Source organism: Apodemus sylvaticus, chromosome 12, assembly GCF_947179515.1.
Source record: "Apodemus sylvaticus chromosome 12, mApoSyl1.1, whole genome shotgun sequence".
Lineage (NCBI taxonomy): Eukaryota > Metazoa > Chordata > Mammalia > Rodentia > Muridae > Apodemus > Apodemus sylvaticus.
The window spans coordinates 87,589,681-87,610,222 of record NC_067483.1 but is presented as its reverse complement, the minus strand read 5'-3'; the positions used below and the strand labels follow the sequence as shown (position 1 = coordinate 87,610,222).

The 20,542-nt window shown below is 52.2% G+C and overlaps 2 protein-coding genes across 8 annotated transcripts in view; one reads left to right on the top strand and one right to left on the bottom strand.

The window, feature by feature from the left end:
* Coq8a (coenzyme Q8A) overlaps positions 1–13,215 on the top strand; it is a 30,360-nt gene extending 17,145 nt beyond the window's left edge. For 3 of the 4 annotated variants that reach the window (XM_052201223.1, XM_052201221.1, XM_052201222.1), the window contains exons 3-15: positions 556–969; positions 1,214–1,280; positions 5,433–5,507; positions 8,130–8,252; positions 9,522–9,607; positions 9,706–9,846; positions 10,202–10,283; positions 10,392–10,485; positions 10,683–10,866; positions 11,015–11,122; positions 11,256–11,321; positions 11,524–11,610; positions 12,391–13,215. In XM_052201223.1, coding sequence (XP_052057183.1) covers positions 556–969; positions 1,214–1,280; positions 5,433–5,507; positions 8,130–8,252; positions 9,522–9,607; positions 9,706–9,846; positions 10,202–10,283; positions 10,392–10,485; positions 10,683–10,866; positions 11,015–11,122; positions 11,256–11,321; positions 11,524–11,610; positions 12,391–12,678 — 1,815 coding nt within the window. In that variant the 3' untranslated portion in view covers positions 12,679–13,215. The remainder of the gene's footprint in view (positions 1–555; positions 970–1,213; positions 1,281–5,432; positions 5,508–8,129; positions 8,253–9,521; positions 9,608–9,705; positions 9,847–10,201; positions 10,284–10,391; positions 10,486–10,682; positions 10,867–11,014; positions 11,123–11,255; positions 11,322–11,523; positions 11,611–12,390) is intronic. The other variant, XM_052201224.1, reaches the window with a different exon arrangement.
* Positions 13,216–14,274: 1,059 nt separating this feature from the next.
* The window catches only part of Cdc42bpa (CDC42 binding protein kinase alpha), a 205,275-nt gene continuing 199,007 nt past the window's right edge, over positions 14,275–20,542 (bottom strand). For all 4 annotated transcript variants that reach the window (XM_052201219.1, XM_052201217.1, XM_052201220.1 and 1 more), the window contains 3 exons: positions 20,291–20,408; positions 18,242–18,399; positions 14,275–17,910 (listed from right to left, as the gene is read on the bottom strand). In XM_052201219.1, coding sequence (XP_052057179.1) covers positions 17,779–17,910; positions 18,242–18,399; positions 20,291–20,408 — 408 coding nt within the window. In that variant the 3' untranslated portion in view covers positions 14,275–17,778. The remainder of the gene's footprint in view (positions 17,911–18,241; positions 18,400–20,290; positions 20,409–20,542) is intronic.

The window sequence follows — 20,542 nt, the reverse complement described above, 5'->3', positions numbered from 1 at the left end:
CTGAGCTTGGAGGTTGAACCTGTACAAAGAAAGCATGGGGTGTCCTCTACCCCTTTCTCTGTATCTCAGACTGGCAAGGCCGGCCAGGCTCTGACCATGTCTGGCAAGAACCGTAGCAGCACACCGGGTTGATGGTGGCCTTCGTCTGCCTGAGGTGCTGTGGCCGTGCTTCCCACCAGGGCACTCCTGCTCACTCGCTGTGACTTTCGCTTCTGCAGGCTTTCCTCATCTTTTGTCCTGGTTTCTCTAAGAGCCCCAGGCTCAGTGCTGGCCCTGCTTTATAGGTGAGGAGCCTGTTGCTCCAGTCATGCGCATCTTCCCTGGCCCTGGTTGGGCCTACAGTAGGTGCCCAGTGGTGTGTAGTGTCCTGCCTGAGATCACACAGCAGGGTTCTAGAAGAAGCATGTGAGAGCTGTTTGCTGCCTCCTAGGCTTTGAAGAGGAACTCAGGTCTTATGCAGCCTCACCTTTGGAGGGTTAGAGAGGGCTGATTGGCAGTCACATGCAAGTACCCTCCCAGACCAGCCCTGCCCCCCACTGGCCTTGTTCTCCGCAGGGTCAGGATAAGCATGAAGATTCATATGCCGTGGAGAACTTTGAAGATCTGGAAGCAGAAGTGCAGTTCTCAACACCACAGGCAGCTGGAGCCTCCCCGGACATCTCTGCAGCCTCCTCCCTGGACCAGTCACTGTCGTCATCCCTGGGTCGTGCCCACAGTGAGGGCCCAGCTCCTGCCTATGTTTCCAGTGGACCTTTCAGGGAAGCTGGGCTCTCTGGACAGGCCACCTCTCCTATGGGCCGAGTCAGTGGAAGGCACTTCGTAGATTGCAGAGACTTGTTCTTGGCCAGTGGCATCCAGCGAAGATTCTTCCACCAGGACCAGTCCCCTGTGGGAGGCCTCACGGCTGAAGACATTGAAAAGGCCCGGCAGGCCAAGGCTCGCCCTGAGAGCAAGCCACACAAGCAGATGGTAGGTCTGAGGGGCATTGTGGTTGGCCTTCGGTGGGCTCTCCTCACAGTGGGGCTGGTGTTGGCCCTCACTTTGTCCCCCAACACCAGGCTGTGACTTTAGTAACACATGGAAGCCTTTTTGTACAGTGCTGCCTGTGGGAGAGGAGAGGGGAGGTACAGACAGCTGAGCCTCAGGCTGACTTGTCTCATCATTTGTCAATAGTTTTGTCAACCCTATAGGTCTCTTTTGTTTTTCCCTCCAGCTCAGTGAGCGGGCTCGGGAGCGGAAGGTGCCAGTTACCCGGATCGGGCGGTTGGCCAACTTTGGAGGTGAGGTGGTCACGTACCCCGTGCTGCCCCTCCTCTGCTGCCCTGTCCTGTTTGTCCTGTTCCAGTGGAGATGGCCACTGTGCATTAAAGTGGAAGTGGTTGGGGAACCAGCTGTGCCCCAGTATTGGGTGCCATGGGGCAGTGTTGCCCATGAAGTAGCTGTTGAGGGTTTTCCTGTGGGTGATGGCCTGGTTATTGGATTCCAGCCTCATCTTGGCTTATCCCTGGGGCTGGTGTGTGGCTGTGTCTTGTCATGAGCTACAGCTTGGACTAGTTGGCGGGTCGTTCTTTGGGTGTCTTTGCTGGAAGGAGACCACTCATGAGTACAGGTACCTCACTGGACCCTTTGCTTTGGGACCAGCCATTTGGGGAACCTGTTTACCAGATCCCACAGTCTGTGGCTGCTAGGGTGATACTGACAGACTGTGGCCCTTTGCTGCCGATACAGGTAAAGCCATTTGCTGCAGGCTTGGGCACTAAATTTGTCCTTGCTTTTATTATGCAAGCAGCCTTTGACCCTGCCATATCTGTATTCTTCTAGAAGGACACTTACATAGTACATGTGCACACTGCTCGTCTGCAGAGGTCCTGTTGAGAGTGCTGGCCATTTGCAGCAGGGTACTGTGATGTGAGTTTCAGGAGGTGCAGTTTATGAAGGGTTAGCTGTCCTCTGTAGTTCTCCAGGTCCAGGCAATGTAAACAACAGAAGAATAGCTTTGCTGGCTTGTTTCACATACTGGCCTTGGACGATTGGTTAGCTACATACAGTTCTGGTGGGCCAGCATGGTGTTGGTCAGGGAGGCCCCGGACCTTCTGTCTTCTCTTTCCTGGCATGTACATCCTCTTGTATGTCCATCCCTATCAGTTATTTTCTTTTCTCTCCATCATTGCCAAAACCTGTGGCAGAAACAATAGGCAGTTTCAGAAGGTTCAGGCTGTGGGCACTGACTGTTTCTGGGCCTGCAGTGAGGCAGTCTGTCATGGTACTTGTGGTATGTGGTAGCAAATTCTTCACTGAGTGTGACAGGAACATGCTGGGAATGGCTGCTGTTCTGTACAGTTTCAGAAGAGCTGAGCACAGACCTCTGTCTTGTGCCTGTCCTGTAAGTAGGCATCTACCTGCCCACATAGACAGCAGAGGACCTGTTAGGTCTTCCCCTGGGAGAAGGGCCGTTTGGTTTCTTCCTTTCTGTTCCTCTTCCTCTTCCTCCTGGGGCAGGGGGCAGGGTGAGGCTGCTGCTGGATGCCAGGTATTTATCTAGAAGTGCACTGTTAGTACCCAGGCATAGGACATTAGCCATGTCTGTCTGTCTGTCTGCTCCATGTAGACTTTCTTAGCACAGAGAGTGAGCCATGTGTATTAATTAAAGTGGAGTTCAGGGCTGAGGATGTGGTTTAGGGAGTGGAGATCTTGCCTAGCACACACACAGGACCCTGGGTCCCTCCTGACTGCAGGCAGGGCCTGGTCTACACTGCCTGGTATCTCAGCACTCTTGTCTGCTTGCTTCTGCAGAGGCCCTTTCCAGCCGTGCATTGTAAACAGGCCCTGGGATTTCAGCAGGCAGAGCTGCCCCAGCAGGAGTGGTGGCCTGCTGCCCTCTCTCCTGTTACCTAGCCTGCTCATGAAGGCCCCTGTGGTCAAAAGCTTCTCTGCTTTTTCCACCTGTGGTGACTGGTAGGGAGTGGAGTGTCTGCTTCTTGGTGACCCCCCAGAAGGCCTGAGTGGCTGACCTATGTGAGGCTCCTGAGCTACCCAGAATAGGCTCCCGACCTGGACACAGGCCACTATACCTCTGCTTTGCCTGTGGAAGGGTTCTGGGCCCTGTCACTTCCCTTCCATCACAGCAAAACCACCTTTATGATAAGTATTAGGAGCTTTTTATGTATGGGCAGTGTGCTGTTACAGGCCAGGAGGAAGGTCAAGTTGCTAACAGTGTTTCTCTCCTCTTAGTGACGTGGAGAACAAGCCATCTGGACACAGATCACAGTAGGAGAGGCAGTGCTGTGTGAGGTCCTTGGGTGCAGAAGCAGGGTACCTGAAGGTGGCAGAAAATTCCTAGCCTTAAATTCCCCTCTGCTCAACGTTAGCTATCCCAGGTTTACCTGGCTCTGGATGAAGGCTGAGCTGGGATTCCAAGAATCCCATTATATTGGGCCAGTTTATTCTGGGTTCCTAGAACCAGGGAGGCCAAGATCGTCATTGCTGGCTGGGTGAGCTGGTTCTTACCTCCTGATCTGCCTGCCACAGAAGCCTGCCCCTCTTGACAGCTCTTGGGTCTGGTATAGCTACTGAAGGAGCCAGAGGCCTCCTTTCTAAAATGTTCCTTCAGACATGTCTTTAATAACAGTCCTGCCCCACCCCATTGTAGAGTTTGTGCTTTGCCTGGGAGCCCAGAAACAGCAGGAACAGTTTGACACAGCGCTAAGTCCAGCCTAGGTGTGCTTTGGAGGGCTGTGACTGCTGTGTGTGCAGCTGGACAAGGTCACGACCTGGGATGCTGCCCGCCTTTTCTGTGGGCTTGACTCGGGGATTGCTTGAAGTGGAAAGGAGTCCAAAGGGATACTGGTGAAGGTTAATGCTGCCTGGCCTCCTTTCTTTTGCTAAGTTAGATATTGTGCTAGGCAGGGTGAGGAAGACAGTTGGTGGGAAGTTAATGTTTAATCAGGACTCTGGCTCCCGGTGCCCAGTGCCCTCTAGAGTGGTCTGGGTAGGCGGGGTGTTAAAGGGCTGGTGCCTGCCCCACCAGATGTCCGCAGTAACACCCCAGTCCCAGGGCACCAGCATGTCCTGGCTGTCTCTGGCTTCTTCCAGTTTGCCTTGTCCTGCCCCATTTGTACTATGCACGTGCCTTCCCACCATCTTTGAAGACAGTGCACACATTCAAGATGGAAAATGCTTTCAATTTTTATGTTGATTTCTATGCTGGGCTAAATGCATTAGAAGAATTCATTCACTATATTTCTTCTCACCATTTTTTTTTAGGGGCCTCCAGAAATCTTAGAAGTCATGCATGTAGTTGACACGAGACTGCCTTTGTCACTACTGTTCTGATTGTTTTGAATAAATAAGCGGTTTTGTTGCTATGCCTTGGACTTGAGAGTGTGGGCACCTGACACCTTTGGTTTTCTTAGTGACCTCTGAGGTAGGAGCAGCTGTTAGGGTAGGCACAATAGAGCATGCACTGCCGCCTAGTGGCAGATAAATATAGTATTAAATGTGTAAAAGAATTACCTTTTCATTAAAAAGCATTTAAAAAATTACTTAAGTGGTTTTTTTGAGATGAGGTCACCATATAATATATACTCCTGGATATCTTGGAATTTGCTTTTCGTACCTGGGTGGGCTTGAACTATGATAGACCTCGTGCCCCAGCCTCCCAACGCTGGGTTCACAGCAGGTGTGGCCACACACAGCTTAAGCTTCTTTTTATAAGTTTTCAGCTAATCTAGCATTCTTCTGTAATGGGTTATTATTGTAGAGAGGCTGGAGAACATTTTCACACCCTTACCCTGTCTCTGAGTGGAATGCCTGTCCTGTGTGTATGCCCTGAGTGGGATGCCTTTGAGAAGGGAGCTTCCAGGAAGGTGTGGGCCCTGAGCCAGCCTCCCAGGCTTTCTGCCTGGCCTCAGTCGTACCTGCTGGGAGGGACGACCCAGCGCTGCCAGTGTGGGATGGGAGGTGGGTCTGTTCAGGCCCCAGGGATCTCAGCAGGAACACCCTGTGGTTTTTCTGTCGTGGATCATCCCAGGTTTTACTGCTATCTGTATTATATCAATACAGTAATAACTTAGAAAATTCAAGATTACTAGATGCTCTTGCAGACTTGAGTGAGTGGTTGTCTTCCCTAGTCGCATTGACAGGAAGTGGTCCACAGACCAGACCATTCCATCTTCCCATCTGTGCTGGTCCCTCCCAATGTGGAGCCTGTCTGTGTTTTCCTGAGTGTGGGTGAGAGCTGGGCAGTCTCACAGGAAGCACTTACCCAGAGTTGACCGGTCGACAGCGTCCACTGTGGGTTCTTCCTTACTCCCTGTGGGACATTAGCGTACCCCGCAGATGTCAGCCTACCGCCGTGGTACTGCCTGCTGCTCTCCAGGCCTGGTAGCTGGATGGCTCCAGCCACTCAAGCACCTGCTTTCTCACCCTTCCAGGTCTGGCTGTAGGTCTGGGGATTGGGGCATTGGCTGAGGTTGCCAAGAAGAGTCTGCGTCCTGAGAACTCCACAGGTGAGCAGGGCCCTGGGTAGAAAGGGTGGATGATTCTGGAAGGTCTAGCCCAACAGTGTCCAGTCCGCCTCTGTTCCAGGAATGTCAGCCGCCAGGGACCACCCCATGCGCTGCCTGCAGGAGCCTCTGAATGTCTTCTGTAGATGTTGTTCCTGGTTGAGTGACTGGTACACTGACTTGCTTGAGAGCTGGAGTTGGAGAACTGGAGCCAGCTCCCTCCTTCAGCCCCAGCTGCTCTCCCGCGCCCTCTGCCTGCCCATACTCATGCTGCCGCCCGCCCGCCCGCCATGCACCTCCATGCTCTCTTGCCTGTGGGCCCACCTTTTGTTCCTGCTCTCCCTTCTGGCCCTGCTCCTGAGGACCTTCTGAATTGTAATCCGACTAGGTCAAATGCAGAGCTCCTGTCCCCGTAGGCAGGGGGTATAGGCATAGGACAGGCGTATTGTCATTTCTTCATTGAACATGGAGAGGCTGGGACCATTCCAGAGACTATTGCCTCTGAGACAAAGATCATACCACCTCTGTTCTCTGCCTCCCAGGATCTGGCCCAGCAGGCTTGCCTGGAACACAAGTTCAGTTACCACTTGTGGCTGTACAATCTAGAGAAAGTTCTGCATTCAGGCCCCACCAAAACCGAGGGCTTTCCTGTTGCTCGGATTCTGGCTGGGGAAGGAGCCGTGGGCTGCCGTGTTATAAGCTCCTCTCAGAGGGTAGGTGGCTGGGAAGTTACCCCGCAGAGCCATTAGGGGTTCCTGTTACTGGATTTTCCAAATGCATTTGAGGCATCAGAGGGCTGAACACCCTCTGATCTGGCCCTACTTGAGAACTGCAGTGTCCTGAAGGTTCCTCGCAGCTCTCACGCCTGTTCCCTGGACCTCTTGGTAAGCATGGTCCATGCTCTTGAGGCCTGAGGGGTACCAGCTTCCCAGGCAGCAGGCAGGACTTCACTCATGGGCTCTCAGGCTCCGGTCCTAGGATGGACCTGTGTGTTCTTGGAAGGGACCTGAGAACGGGGGATTTAGCGTGAGTATTTTTAGTGCTGGTGCTCAAGTCGTTTGGGATGTGAAGCCTGTGTTTTTCTGGATGAGACGCTAGCTTTCCCAAGACCCAGCACCCTCTGCCAGCCACTTTCCACCCTACCTTGTCTAAGAGGAGAAAAGGCCACTCTGCCTTCAAGGGCAGAGTTGTGTCCTTTTTCAGGGACTCCAGTGATTGAGGCTTAGGTTCCTTTAGCCCTGCCGGTAGGTCCTGAGGCACTGGCCAGAGTAAATGGCCGTGGGAGACCCACCTGCTCAGGCTTCCTGATATGCCCACAGTGCCCTGCCCCTGAAGGTGCTGTCCAGGCTGGCAAGCTCTGCCTGGGAGACCCTGTCCTGCATTGGACACACCGCCATGTTTCTGGCTTGTCCTGCCTGGTTCAGGCCATTCTGGCTACGGGACATGTCTCAAGCCTATGAGGATTGGCCCACCCTGGGGTGGAGATGCCCAGGAAAGCCAGGTGGGCCAGACACCATCTCCAGGTACCAGGAGATGGGGCTCAGCTGAGGTGTGGTTTGTGTATAGGTGAGCAACAGTTTCCCTCCTTTGTCCTGGAATTAGTGGCCTTGCCTGTATTCACTCCCTTTTCTGTCTAACTAATCCTGCATCCCACGACCTGGGAAGGACAGGGGAGGGCTGCCCCACTCGTGGTGCTGCCTTCTGCTGTTGCCAGGGTCCCGTCTGGGCCCACTTGTCCTGGATTGGTCCTACACCAGTGTTTAAGTAGGTCTTAGAATAGCCCAGACTTCTGTGGAATGACCCTCCTACCCTGCATGTCTTGTCCTCCTGTTTGGACCAAGGAGTGAGCCTAAGCCCCCAGTGTGTCTGTTACTGGGGACTGGCACTTGAGGGCCCTGTAACGTCTCCCCATGGTAGCCCCTTCTCTGCTTGCCAGAGCAGGCTGGGCTCTGCCTGACACAAGGGCAGCTGCCAAGTCCTCTTCCCCTGGCCTTCCAGGCCTGTGGCTACGTGCTGAAGGAGCTGCCAGGTGCTGAGGGGCTGGGGAGGACGGGAGACCTGGCAGCCGAGACCCCTGTTTGTGCTCCTCCCTTGCCACAGGGTGGATTTGGCATGTGGGGAGGAGCAATGGTGCCCTTTGGCCATGTTGGTGGCTGGCAGCAGGATGCATTTGGCACTGTCAGCTCCCTGGAGTCATCACCCAGCTGCTGCCATCACTCTGTGTCCTAGAAGGGGTGTCTTTGGGCCACTTGGCTGTGCCAAGCTGTGGGGCAGAGGGGAGAAACCCAAAGACTGTGCCGCCCTTGACCCTTGACGATGGAGTCCTTACTGCAGCCAAGATCCATGTGGCACAGTGCACAGACCCAGAGACTCGTCAGCCAGGACAAGGAGGGTAGAGGCTTATCTTCTCCTGGCCCTTCTGCCACACTTGACCCACCATAGGGGAGGCCGCCCTGGCTTTGGAGGGCTATAGAAGACGTACATAGGGATTTGAAATTTCCTTCCCGTTTCTGTGGACACCTAACAATTGTGTATATTGCCTGAGTCCCTATACCCAGGCATCATGAAGGTTTCTTGCAGTCACCCTTCCTAAACCCTGAGTGCATGTTGACCTCCATCTCACAGGGAAGAAAGCTGTGCTGGATTCTAGCCCCTTCCTGTCAGAGGCGAACGCAGAGCGCATTGTGAGTACACTGTGCAAGGTGCGTGGGGCCGCACTGAAGCTGGGCCAGATGTTGAGCATCCAGGGTGAGTGGGGGCCCAGTCCTGCACCAGCTGTGGGAATCAAAGTGGGGGAGTGGCGGGCAGAGTCTAGGTGTAGGAACAGAGCTGCTGTGGCGCTCTGGGATGTGGGGATGTCATCTTCAAACAGGCTTGATTCTTGCCTCTGGGTGGATGTTTTGAGAAACCGAGAGGCAGTCTCTAATCTAAGCATGGCAGCCTGGTTCTGCCACCCTGACCCTGCCTGCTCTGTTAGTCACTGGGAACTAGTAGAGGAGCTTGCAGTTCAGCTTTGGGGGACAGTGTGTGACCTCAGAGAGGCTAGGCTGGTGGAGCGAGGGGGAAGGTGGGCTTGCTCCTTTGACCAGGTTCAACTCTCAGGGTGTGCTGCATGCAGGGTGCTGCCTGGGGGCCATGCAACTGGACACAGGCTTTTTGGAAGGTGTGTGGACAGCACATAACTGAAGCCCAGTAGTACTCACACCACACCTAGTATGCTGTGGTGTCTGAGAATGAAGGAAAATGCAGTGGGCTGGCAGGGTTGGGAGCTGGGCTACAGGGCCAAGAGCAAGTAGGATTCAGGCTGGTAAAGTATGTGAGGGCCTGTGTTGGCATTGCACAGCTGGTAGCACTCCCAGCACACTGGGAGGGTAGGACACTGTCATAGTTTCTTGTCTATTGCTGTGATAAGACACCACAACTACAACTTAGAGGAGGAGGAGTCTGTGACCACCATGGCAAAGAACTAGCAGTAGGCAGCCGTGGCACTGGTGCAGTAGCCGAGACCTTACATCTTGATCCACACGCATGAGGCTGAGAGAGGGGAGAGGGAAACAAGGGGAGAGTGAAGGAGAAGGAGGAGGAGGAGGAGGAGGAGGAGGGCCATTGTCACTTCAACCACTCACAGGTGTGTTAATGACAGTCCATGCAGTGCCATATTAGGCAGGAAGGAAGTACACAGTCAGATTGTGGGCAACTTAAATTTCATCTCTTAGTTATAAAAGCCTCCTGGTGGCTTTCTTGGGGAGGGAAGCTGCGGTGAACTATATCTAAAGGCTTGTGCCTTATGTTGGTTGGTGTCTTACTAGTGTGCTCAGTAGAGAAGACCCCTGTCCCCATTACAGTCCCAGTCTGGAGTCTATGTGCCAGGAGGAAGCTGAGGCTGTCATTGTGTCTGAGTTTCAGGTCCCAGGATAACAGAGGGTTAATAGCCCTGTTCTACTGACACGTGGTACCTGGGCAGCCCTAGAGGCCTGAGCACAGCCCTAATGGTAAGCCCCACCTCTTTCCCTCCAGATGATGCCTTCATCAACCCTCACCTGGCCAAGATCTTTGAGCGGGTGAGGCAGAGTGCTGACTTCATGCCACTGAAACAGATGACGGTGAGGCTGGCAGGAGGTGGGCTGTGGGGGCGAGCTGGTGCGTATTAGGGTACCCCGGTAACCAGGCTGTACTCATGTTTTCCTTGGCCCCTTTCCAGAAAACCCTCAACAATGACCTGGGCCCCCATTGGAGGGACAAGCTGGAGTACTTCGAAGAGCGTCCCTTTGCAGCTGCCTCCATAGGGCAGGTGCACCTGGCCCGCCTGAAGGGTGGTCGTGAGGTGGCCATGAAGATCCAGGTAGATGGCTCTGTGTCCTCACAGGACTTGAGGGTGGAGCCTTTCCCACGTCTCCGGAGACACCCGTCTTTCTGTTTTTAGCACCTCGCTGCACTGGGTGCTAGGAGCATGTTTGCTAGACGAGGAGTTAGAGGGACAGAGCTGCCTCCGGCAGTCTTGGTGCAGAATGGCCTTCTGGGGGCCAGGCTGGAGCCAGTGGCTTTCTCCGGGGTAGGATGAGAACTGGAGTGTCGAGTGGTGATGGGTCAGTCTTGGCTCTTCTGTATCCAAGCTGGCTAGCTATGGCTGGGAAGCTAATGGGCAGCGACAGCCTGCCCTGCAGCCTCCCTAGGTGACTCCCCGTCTTTCCCTGCAGTACCCTGGTGTGGCCCAGAGCATTAATAGTGATGTCAACAACCTCATGGCCGTGCTGAACATGAGTAACATGCTTCCAGAAGGTCAGGCTGGGCCATAGGCATGAGGTGTGAGCGGGCGGGCACTTGGGTTTGGTTCTCGGAATGCCAGGGGAAAGCCCCTTCTGACCTGATGTCCCAATTCTGCCACAGGCCTGTTCCCTGAGCACCTGATTGATGTGCTGAGACGGGAGCTTACCCTTGAGTGTGACTACCAGCGGGAGGCTGCCTATGCCAAGAAGTTCAGGTGTGACTCTTATGGGGACCCCAGGAGGCTGAGGGCACCCAAGTGGGTAGGCACATCTGTTTTTAAGGGTGGATGGCCCTGGCGCCAGGGTGTGGCCACATCCTCCCCACTACAGAGTAGGTTTCCCTGTGGTGGGCTCTCCATTTGGGGTCTGTGGGGGGGGGGTCAAGACTAGGTGTGAGCTCCCTCTCCCACAGGGAGCTGCTGAAGGACCACCCCTTCTTCTATGTGCCTGAGATTGTGGATGAGCTGTGCAGTCCGCATGTGCTGACCACAGAGCTGATAACAGGCTTCCCCTTGGACCAGGCAGAAGGGCTGAGCCAGGAAGTGAGGAACGAGGTGCGCCCAAGTGTGCTGACCCACTGTGCTGGGAACCTAATGGTGTGAACAGAGACCCTAAGCCCTCCCTGGCGGGGGGGGGGGGGGGGGAAGGGGTAGTGACTGCATCTTTCTCTTGGGGCAGCACGCTGAGCAGTTAGGGTGGGATTCCGTCTGTGCTGCCTGACCTGGGCCCCCATCCTGTCCCCAGATCTGCTACAACATTTTGGTGCTGTGCCTGAGGGAGCTGTTTGAGTTCCATGTCATGCAGACTGACCCCAACTGGTCCAATTTCTTTTATGACCCTCAGCAGCACAAGGTAAGCCCCAGCCTGAGCCTTACATGAAGGTTATCAGCAGAGACCTGGGCTCCTGCCCTGAAGAGATCCTCCTCTCTGCTCTGTGCGTACCAGCACCACAGGCAAAGCTTCAGTGTTGTATCTTCATCTGTAGGTGGCTCTGCTGGACTTTGGGGCAACTCGAGAATATGACCGATCCTTTACTGACTTGTACATTCAGGTAACAACAGCGATGGGGCCCTGACCTATGTATTTTAAAGGCCAAGAGCCAATGCTCTTAAAGGTGTGGGAGAGCCACCTGGAGCTGGCCACAGCCTGTCAAGTCCACCTATCTGGCTCTGATCCCAGGTCAGGGGTTGGGAAGCATTTGGGAGGACTGCGGGAAGCACAGAGGGTAGCCTGGACCTCTCTGTTCTTCCCAGGTCATCCGGGCTGCTGCTGACCAGGACAGGGAGGCAGTGCTAAAGAAATCCATAGAGATGAAGTTCCTTACTGGTTATGAGGTCAAGGTGAGTGAACCACCCAGGCTCATTGGGAGACTCAGGCCCAGCTTCCTGTAGGAACCACTATGTCTTCCTTTGGTACCGAAGAACCAGCTACTCTTGGGGGCCCGGGTGGGTCCTTGAAGGCCTCCTTAGGCCCTGCATCCTGAAAAGTGCAGTCTGTAGGCTAGAACAGGACGGTTGCGCTCAGGGTTTACCAGGTGCTGCCTGCCCACCATGGTCACCAAGAGGCAGGGATGACTTGCTTGGATGGACAGAGAACCCTGGCCTTCTGGGTTTACCTAGCAGGAGTACACCATCAGGATGGATAGCCCTCCTTCATATTCTTCCCACCATCTAAGATAGCCACCTGCTTCCTCTCTGCAGCTGGCTTGATTTGTCCCAGACCTGGGTACCCTTGTTCCTCCAGTGCTCTGCTGGTGACAGTTCTCATGCATCCTGTGCCTAGCATGTGACTACTGCTGTGTGCTAGGAGCTAGGCAGGCTCCCACAACCATCTCCACAGTGGCTGGGGCCAGGCACTGCCTATTCTGTGATCTGTGCTTTTGGCTAGAACAGCTTTGTAAAGACAGACATAGATGCTGTGGGAGAAACGAAGGCCCCTGTGCTCTACTGTGTCACATGTGGTCTTGTGTCTGTCTGCTTGACACTGTTTATGACCAAAGTCATCCTGTCACCTCTGATGTCCTTCAGACCCTAGAACTCAGTACTGAGATCAAGAGTTATGGTAAGACCTGGGTCTGGGGTCTTCTGACCCAGCCATTCCTGCCCTTTCTCTTGATATAGGCCATGGAGGATGCCCACCTGGATGCCATTCTCATCCTGGGGGAGGCCTTTGCCTCGGAAGAGCCCTTTGACTTCGGAACCCAGAGCACCACTGAGAAGATCCACAACCTGATCCCCGTTATGCTGAAGCACCGCCTCATCCCGCCACCCGAGGAGACCTACTCTCTGCACCGGAAGATGGGCGGCTCTTTCCTCATCTGCTCTAAGCTGAAGGCCCGCTTCCCCTGCAAGGCCATGTTTGAGGAAGCGTACAGTAACTACTGCAGGATGAAGGCTGGACTGCAGTAGGTGAGGTTTGGGTACAGGCTAACTAGGGGTCATGCCCTCTGCAGGCTCAGCCAAGCAGAGGGAGGATGTTGAAAGGGAGCCACAGCCTCTATGATAGGAAGAGTATTGCATAGACCCTCCTATTGCTTCTGTACTGTCCAGACAAAAAGCAGGCTTCTTTTGCTATCTCCTCCCTGATGTGGATATACAACCAGGAACACGGAAAAATACAGTGCTAACTCAACCCAGCCACCTTTGGGGTCTAGTTGGCCATGCCGAATGAATTGTGTTTCTGGGTGAGCTTATGTCCCACCACCCCAGCCTGTGACCTGGAGCTAGAAGCTCAGGACAGTAGGGTAGCCACCCTAGCTCAGTCTTAGCATGGACAACAGACCCCTTTAAAAGCAGGGCTGACACTGGATGAGCAGCAGGGCTCCAGCATGTCCAAGGAGAGGTAGCTATTACCCCAGGAGATCAGCATAGGCTCCTTGTTTGTATGTCTTGTAATTACACATTCATATGTTTTTGTTCAATAAAGAAGTGTACTGGGGACTGCCATTTCTTATGTGTTCCATGAATCCTGGGAATGAGATGGTCCCACTTATGACCTGGGTGGTGTGGTCTCTATCTGTAAAGGTCTGTGATCCAGAGTGTCTGTTGCTCTTGATGGGGACTGACCATGGTGACATGGGCAGATAGTAAGAATTTCCATGTGTGTATGTCTCTGACTCAGGGCTTTAATGGTACTGGAGACTGAGGCTGATGCCTTACAGAGTGGAGTGTGTGCTCTACCACGGGTTGGTTGTACCCTGAGCACTTTTACTTTTGAGACAGGATTTCATCAAGTTGCTCAGGCAAGCCTTGAACTTGTAATCTTCCTGCTTACAACCCCTTCCCCCAAGTAATTAGGATCACAGGTTTAAGCCACCAAGCTTTTTAGGCATTTTAGAGAATACAAGCTTGTGGCTGCAGAACAGGCATTGAGAGGTAGGACTCAGACCTGGGACAGGAACAGTGTGCCCTTAAAGCCCACGCTCAGTCTGTCCTGGCTAGGGGCCTGGCTCACTACCACCCCTGCACCACACTGGGCTCACCGTGCTTAAGTTTTACTGGAACACGGTATTCTTGTCCATTTCTTTGTGGAATGTTTGCCGTCTTGGTCTCCACAGATGCTGCATTTGAAGCCCAGTGTGATGTGCAGACCTGAAAGAGTCTCAATGGCCAGGAGGGTTATGATTTCAGTTGCAGTTCTGGGGTCTCTGATAAGGTCACCCAGCCTTGCCTGTGTGCCAGCTGTACCATTCTAGTTCATCAAACCATAGCCAACGCCCAGGTCCACACTGCAGCAGACAACCCTGAGGTTGTGCTGTGCCTGTGCCTATGGAGTGTGACCCAGGAGCTTAAAGCAGTGCCCGGGGAGTTCTCATCAGAGAAGGAAGTTGAGCACTTCCATGGATTTGAATGTTACTTATTCTCACCTGAGCTCCAAGACCCAGATCAAACCCCTGGAGCAAACTGACCTGTGTCCTCTGGATATACAGATGAGGTCCAGGGGAGGGATCAGGGAGCCAAGAATGGCTCATACTCTTCACACAGGGAAAGAAATAGTCAAAATACTCAATGCTAACAGTTCCTTATTTTATTGCAGTACATCAAAGTCTGGTTAATTAGGTGATACCAACATAAAATATTGGTGAGAAATCCTTTGTTACATTTTTTGACCATGCCACCTTAAATAGTTTTGTGCAAAAGAGTCTACGTCAGTTTGGTAGCAGATACTGTCAGGAAATTTCCTAGGACATCTAGGGATAAAACCAAACCAAGTGAGTGCTGAGAGACCAAAGCACTATCTTCCCTTCCACATACGCACTGGCCAGCATAATATTCTGAACAAAAATGATTACACGGAGGTCATGCAAAACTGTACAGTAATATTACAATGAGAAAAAAATCCTAAAAATTTATAAAATAAATGCTGTTATTCTATCAAATAAGAAGGTCATTTTGTTTTCAATGACATCAAGGCTGACTTATGACAGTCTCCTAAAACTGAAGGAGGGCTCTGTGTGATGATGTCCCTGGGGCCAGAGACACACTGCAGCAGGGCTCCGCAAGGAACTGTGGGCATGTGAAGACAAGGTATATGCTACTCCCAGGGTACAGAGAGGCTATGCAGGGGGGCCAGGTGGGACTGGAGGGGCCAGTGGCCTTGGGCCGTGGCAGCGCAGGACCTGCAGCAGGATGTCAGCTGTTTTAAGTGCATGGGTGTTGGGGGACATCAGCTAGGTCTGCTGAGCTGGGAGAACTGGATTTGTGGTTACTGCCAAGGCTGCTACACTGAGAATGGAGGCTGCCCTTCTGCTCTGGCTTCTCTTTAATAATACCTGAGGACCCACACAGGCAGCTGAACTTGCCTAGAGATAAACATGGCCACTAACTAGGTTAACAAAATGACGGGATCCTAACATGAAAGAGTAGTTGAAGGGCTGGGAGGAATGACAGGAATTCCAGATGCTTTCCCTAAGCTTGACTAGAGGAATTCATTGGAAAGCCAAACAGGCCATTTATTCCCCAGTCTTCAAGGTGTGCTCACTGGGAAAGAACGCAAATGGCTAAGCACAGGGATATATATATATATATATATATATATATATATATATATATATATATATATATATCTGATTTAGCAATTAATGATAGGAAGGCTTTTGTTTTTGGCAAAACCAAAACCAAACCCTGTAATATATTTTGTGTACCCACCCAAACTCACATAGCAGAGAACCAGAATTCAAAGGGTGAACAGCACCCAGGCTGGACATAGAGTCAAGTGCTAGCCAGTAGACACTATATCAGAAATGCCTCCTAATGTTTTCCCCCCATTTCTGGATCAATTCCCGGTGCCACACACTTTCAAATACCTTGCATGGGGGTAGGGAGAGTAATCTCAAGAAGGGCCTGAGCCTAAGGCCTTGCCTATAATCTTTGTTATTGACTGCTCTGAGGGATCTTTGTCTCCTGGAAACCTATTGGTCATCTTTCCCCATCCTTTCCCACAGCTTCTGACAGGAACACTCGTCACATAAGGCTGGATGTATCCAGTAAGACAGTTATTAGACTCATACCCTACACCCTGGGCCAGCAGGGCTGCTGTTAGGATGCCTGCTTCTTTGACAGCAGTGGGGAATCCACTGATCTACAGGGCTCCTTGGGGCAGAGCTGGGGTGGGATTCACTGTAGTGGAGCTGGACTTTAGGGATACAGAGGTTTACACTAACTCTATAAGGGTTCTTTTACAAACAAGTACCTGTAGGCAACAAAAATTCACCATTGGTTGTCAAAACTACAAACCAAAGGCTCAGGTGGAGTTCAGTGTCTCAGCCTGGTCAGGTTTCTGCTGGGGGAAGGAGAAAGGGGAGAGAGAGGACTGAGGGAAGGGAGGGGAGGGGAAGGGAGAGGAGGGGGTAGGCAGCTCTTTCAAGCAAAGTGCCAACTCAAGCAGATGTAATAGGGCTCTGACCAAACTAAAGATCTGACCCTTGTTTTTGGGTGTACACAGTTATTTTTATATGATACGTTTCCAAAAGGATAAATGTCAAATGACACAGTGCCTGCCCCAAAGAAAACACATGCTCATGTTGGAGCTGGAGACTCTAGTGTCTGCCACAGCTGCTGCTTACAAAGTGCTTCTGTTACCATGTCCCCTCCCTGAACTTTCTAACACCCTCCATAAAGCTGTGGGACTGGGGAGTCTGACCACAGGGCCTGGCAGCATGCTGTGCTGAAGGTCAGCCAGCCAGGGAGGTTAGCGACTTTGGGAATCTATTTTAGATGTGGCTTAAAGTGGGGACAAACAGTGGCTTTTCCAGCCCCAAAGATGAGGATCAAGAGTGGCAGGGCCACTAGTTTCACCGTTCCCCTCCTGGGGTCTCAGCTGGTGGACGGATGAACATAGGAGCCCTGGACCTCCTCTTGGTTCCTGGGACAAGTGCAGCAGCAGATACCAGAGGCAAAGCTGGCTCACAGTCCACGGTGGCCAGCACACCTCAGGCCACACCGTCCCCTCACGTGGGAAGGCATATTTGGTCAAGGCTGTTCAAAGCTATGCTTCTGAGGTTTTTTTGTTTACATGACTCAGTAAGAAGACCTTTTCCCAGCAGTGTGCTCACAGCCACCCTTAACCAGATTGGGAAGTTGGGCGTGGTCTAGAGACTCCATTGCAACCTAGAGAGGGACAAGGTTTAGCTGGGAAGAAAAGCAGCTGCATGACCATTCCATCATTCCATGATCTTCAGAAGCCGAGTTTCCTGTTACAATGGGAAGGGCTGGAAGGTGACAGAACTGTCTCACATTAATCTGTGCGAGATATCAAAATATCTAGTAAGTGGGGGACATGTTCTAACTGATAACTAAGGAAAATATAGTAAGTGGGGGACATGTTCTAACTGATAACTAAGGAAAATCTGCTTTGGGAGGCGGATGTGCCTCTGGAGTGGCTCCAACACCACCGGTGGTGTCCAGGTCACATCCCACCAATGGCACTAATCTCTGAACATTCCTTAGATTTCCCTGTGACCCTAGCCTGCCTAGGCTTGAGAACAGACACCATGGGGACCTGACTTCTGATCTCTTTACAAATGTCACTTGAGGCCTTTCTACCCTGTATATGACATAGCTGGGAAACAGACAAGAAACAACACATTTCTTTAAATTAAATGATCTTTCTTATATATGCATCCATCTTTCAGCAGACACAAGATGCTTCTTTGACTATTTACATTCAGTATTTAACTTCTACATCTATGTATTTATTTAAACTCTGTACTGTAGTAAAATATGCATTGTTTTAATTCGTGAAGGTTTATTTCCTGGCAACAGTCTGCTGACGCTCATGGAGGCTGCTGGGCTGGGCGCTTACGTGAGGGCTATGGTGAGAACACAACAGTCTACTCTTAGCGCTGCGTCTACGCAGTCTGTCTATAGAAGCTACCTGGGGGGTGGGGGAGGGTGAGGTGGGCCTGGCTGCGGAGGAATCCTCATTGCAGCAGTGCAGAAGGCAGTGCCGCTGCCAGGCACATTGTCAGTGGGAATGCAGAGTCCCTGCTTGCAGTCACCAGGCTGGGCTCATGGGTCCCAGTTCCCTCGGTCTGTGCTCTCCAGGGAGAGGCTCTTGGTCTTTCGGGGTGAAATGGGGCTTGGGGGGCTGCTCAGGTTAGAGCTGTTGGAAGCTGTGGAATGCCTTGGAGAATCAGAGTCCTGCAACACAAACAAAGCATTGGTGAGAAGCAAAGGAACACCAGAGGACGATCGCTGCCCCAGCTCCCTCCAGTACCCACAACCCAACCACCCTCAGGTGTCAGCAGACAGCCCCTCCATGAGGGTTGGAGGATGCACACACATGAAAATTACTGAACCCTTCCGTTGACAAGCCTAGAAGCCCGAGCTTCTGGAAAGCCACAGCTTACACACCCATGACAGGCCTTGCCATCCCTTCAGGAGGCATATGCAAGGGGCATAGAGCAGCCGGGACAAAGACCTGGCCCTAAGCATGCGTGGCAGGTTCAGTTGCTATCCATGGCCCACTTACCTCTCCATCATAGTCCCTCGCAGGGGCGTCACTTCCTTGGTCCATGCCTCCTGATGACAAAGAGCCCTCTGAGGGAGAGGGCATGGGCTGTCGCTTCGTGTTGTAGCTTCCTCCAGAAAATTCCCTCTTTAGTGCACTGCCATTCTGGGCTGATGACCCTACAGGGCAACAATTGGGAAGAACTGTGTTTGGAAGAGGCCATGCCTCCATAAAGTGTACAGGCTGCCAGGAGACGGAAGTCACGTGCTGAAGGTTGTTTCTGTCTTCCTCTGGCTATGGGACTGCTGGTGTTCAGTCATCCCCAGGCCATGTAGTACCCATGGAATCCTTCCAGGGCCATCTGCCATTGCCTCGGGTATCTTTACTAGGGTGCCCACAGCATCTGCCATACTATAGACACGCTGGCTTTCTTCTAACAGACAGGGCATCTCTGCCTAACCAGACCTCCCCGGCTCCTAGGACATGGGCTGCATTCTCCAGCAGCAGACAACCATCCCCAGGCAAATGCGGCCTTCCAGAAACTTTCACAGAAAACAAAGAACACAAGGAGACTCTGATTCTCTTATTTCACAGCTGAGAGGAACACTTTGAGGGCACCCTCAAACACTTGGGGACCTAAGAGCTGGGACATACAGCACAGGGACCGACCAGTGGCACTGACGAGAAAAGAACCCTTGGAAACTTGACAAGTACTGTTAGTGCTTATTCAAAAGTGTTCCATGTTTCTCACTATGTTTTAGTCTTTGCTTAAGAAAGGTTTTAATTTTACTAAGTTTCAGGATTAGTTAAGGACACTAAGTTATAGACAATTTCAATGTTTTACTGATTTTGTTAACTGCCTTTTACATTAAGAATCGAACAAAAACATCACCAGACAATTGCATGTACAGATACTGACCACTAACCATGTCAAAGCTCAGAAAGGCACTTCAGAAGCACACCTGGCAGACTGTCCTCAGTACCCCCAAAGTCCCTTCCCTCCCTAAGCCCCTCACAGTCGTAACCATCCCTGACTCCTTCCAGAGACTACCAGTATTGCTTGTAAACTGGTGTTCTACAAATATAGCACCTAGCTCCTTGACAGATGATCGTAGTGGGTTAGCCTGATGCTGCCTGTATTCTAATACTAACATTGGGTCCCCAAGACTGGCTGCCCCAGAGACGGGAGAGTCCGTACTTAGACGCTAAGGGACCCTGCCCCTAAGTTATTTCTGATTGGTAAATAAAGATGCCAACAGTGTTATGAAAAAGCCCAAACCCTTCTGACTCTCAGAAACCACATGAGATAAATAAAATGCATGCTGTGGTGTCTGTCTCCCCCTCTCCCCCTCTCCTCTCTTCCCTACTGCCTCCAACTTTTCCTGTCAGCGCTCTGTATGGATCATGGAGGCCCAGACTGGACACTTGCCATTCTCTTGCTTCAGCCCTGTGTTGCCATGCCCAGCCTGTTTGCTTGGTTTTATGTTTCTAAGCTGTGGGGTAGGCTATTATCTGTCAGTAACAATGAATATAGCACAACGGAACCTCATGATATCTGGAAACAGAGCAGGTATAGAAAGCAATGTTCACTGAATAAATGGGGAAAAAAAAGTCTAGGAAAATCCAAGAATGCAGGGTATTGAATACGTTTCTGAATGAAGGACTCTGAGATAGGAAACCGGATGTAGTTTTCCTACTCATCCATCACTGCTCAGCCATCAGTGGTTTGGGAATAAAGAAGGCTTTGCTGCGGTCTCCTGTGTCAAGTGTCTGGGACACTTGAAGTTGATGCCAGTCTGTAGCCATCCTTCATCTGGGAGCTATCACAGCCACAGTGCGCTCACCCTGAGAGTGCACAGACCCCACACTCAGGCACGCTGCTGTGGCATCACTGTATAGTCCATCCGGTAGGCACAGGTCTCTCTCCATCATCTTTATCAGGAAGTTACTCCTGGGCAGGTAGCGATGTGCTCCAAGGGAGACCTTTTCTTTGTGGTCACACCCCCTCAGCTCTCCTCTCCCCTCCCCACCATGAGCACTGGCAAAGCCCCTCCCCGCCCGGGCACTTACGTGCAGACAGGCCACTGCTGGCACTCAGGGAGCGGCCTGGCTCAGGGCGGGACTTGGTGATGGAGGGAATACTGACGGAGCCACTGAACACTGTCCGGCTTTCCTGAGGCCGTGGGTTCTAAGACACAAAGGAGAGGCACTGTCTTTAGCCAGAAACACAGTTTTGTGCAGACATTTGCCTTTTACTCTGATTCTCAAGGCATCCTGAACAGTGATAGAGGGCAGGAGCAACCGGTCCCAGTCTTCCTCACC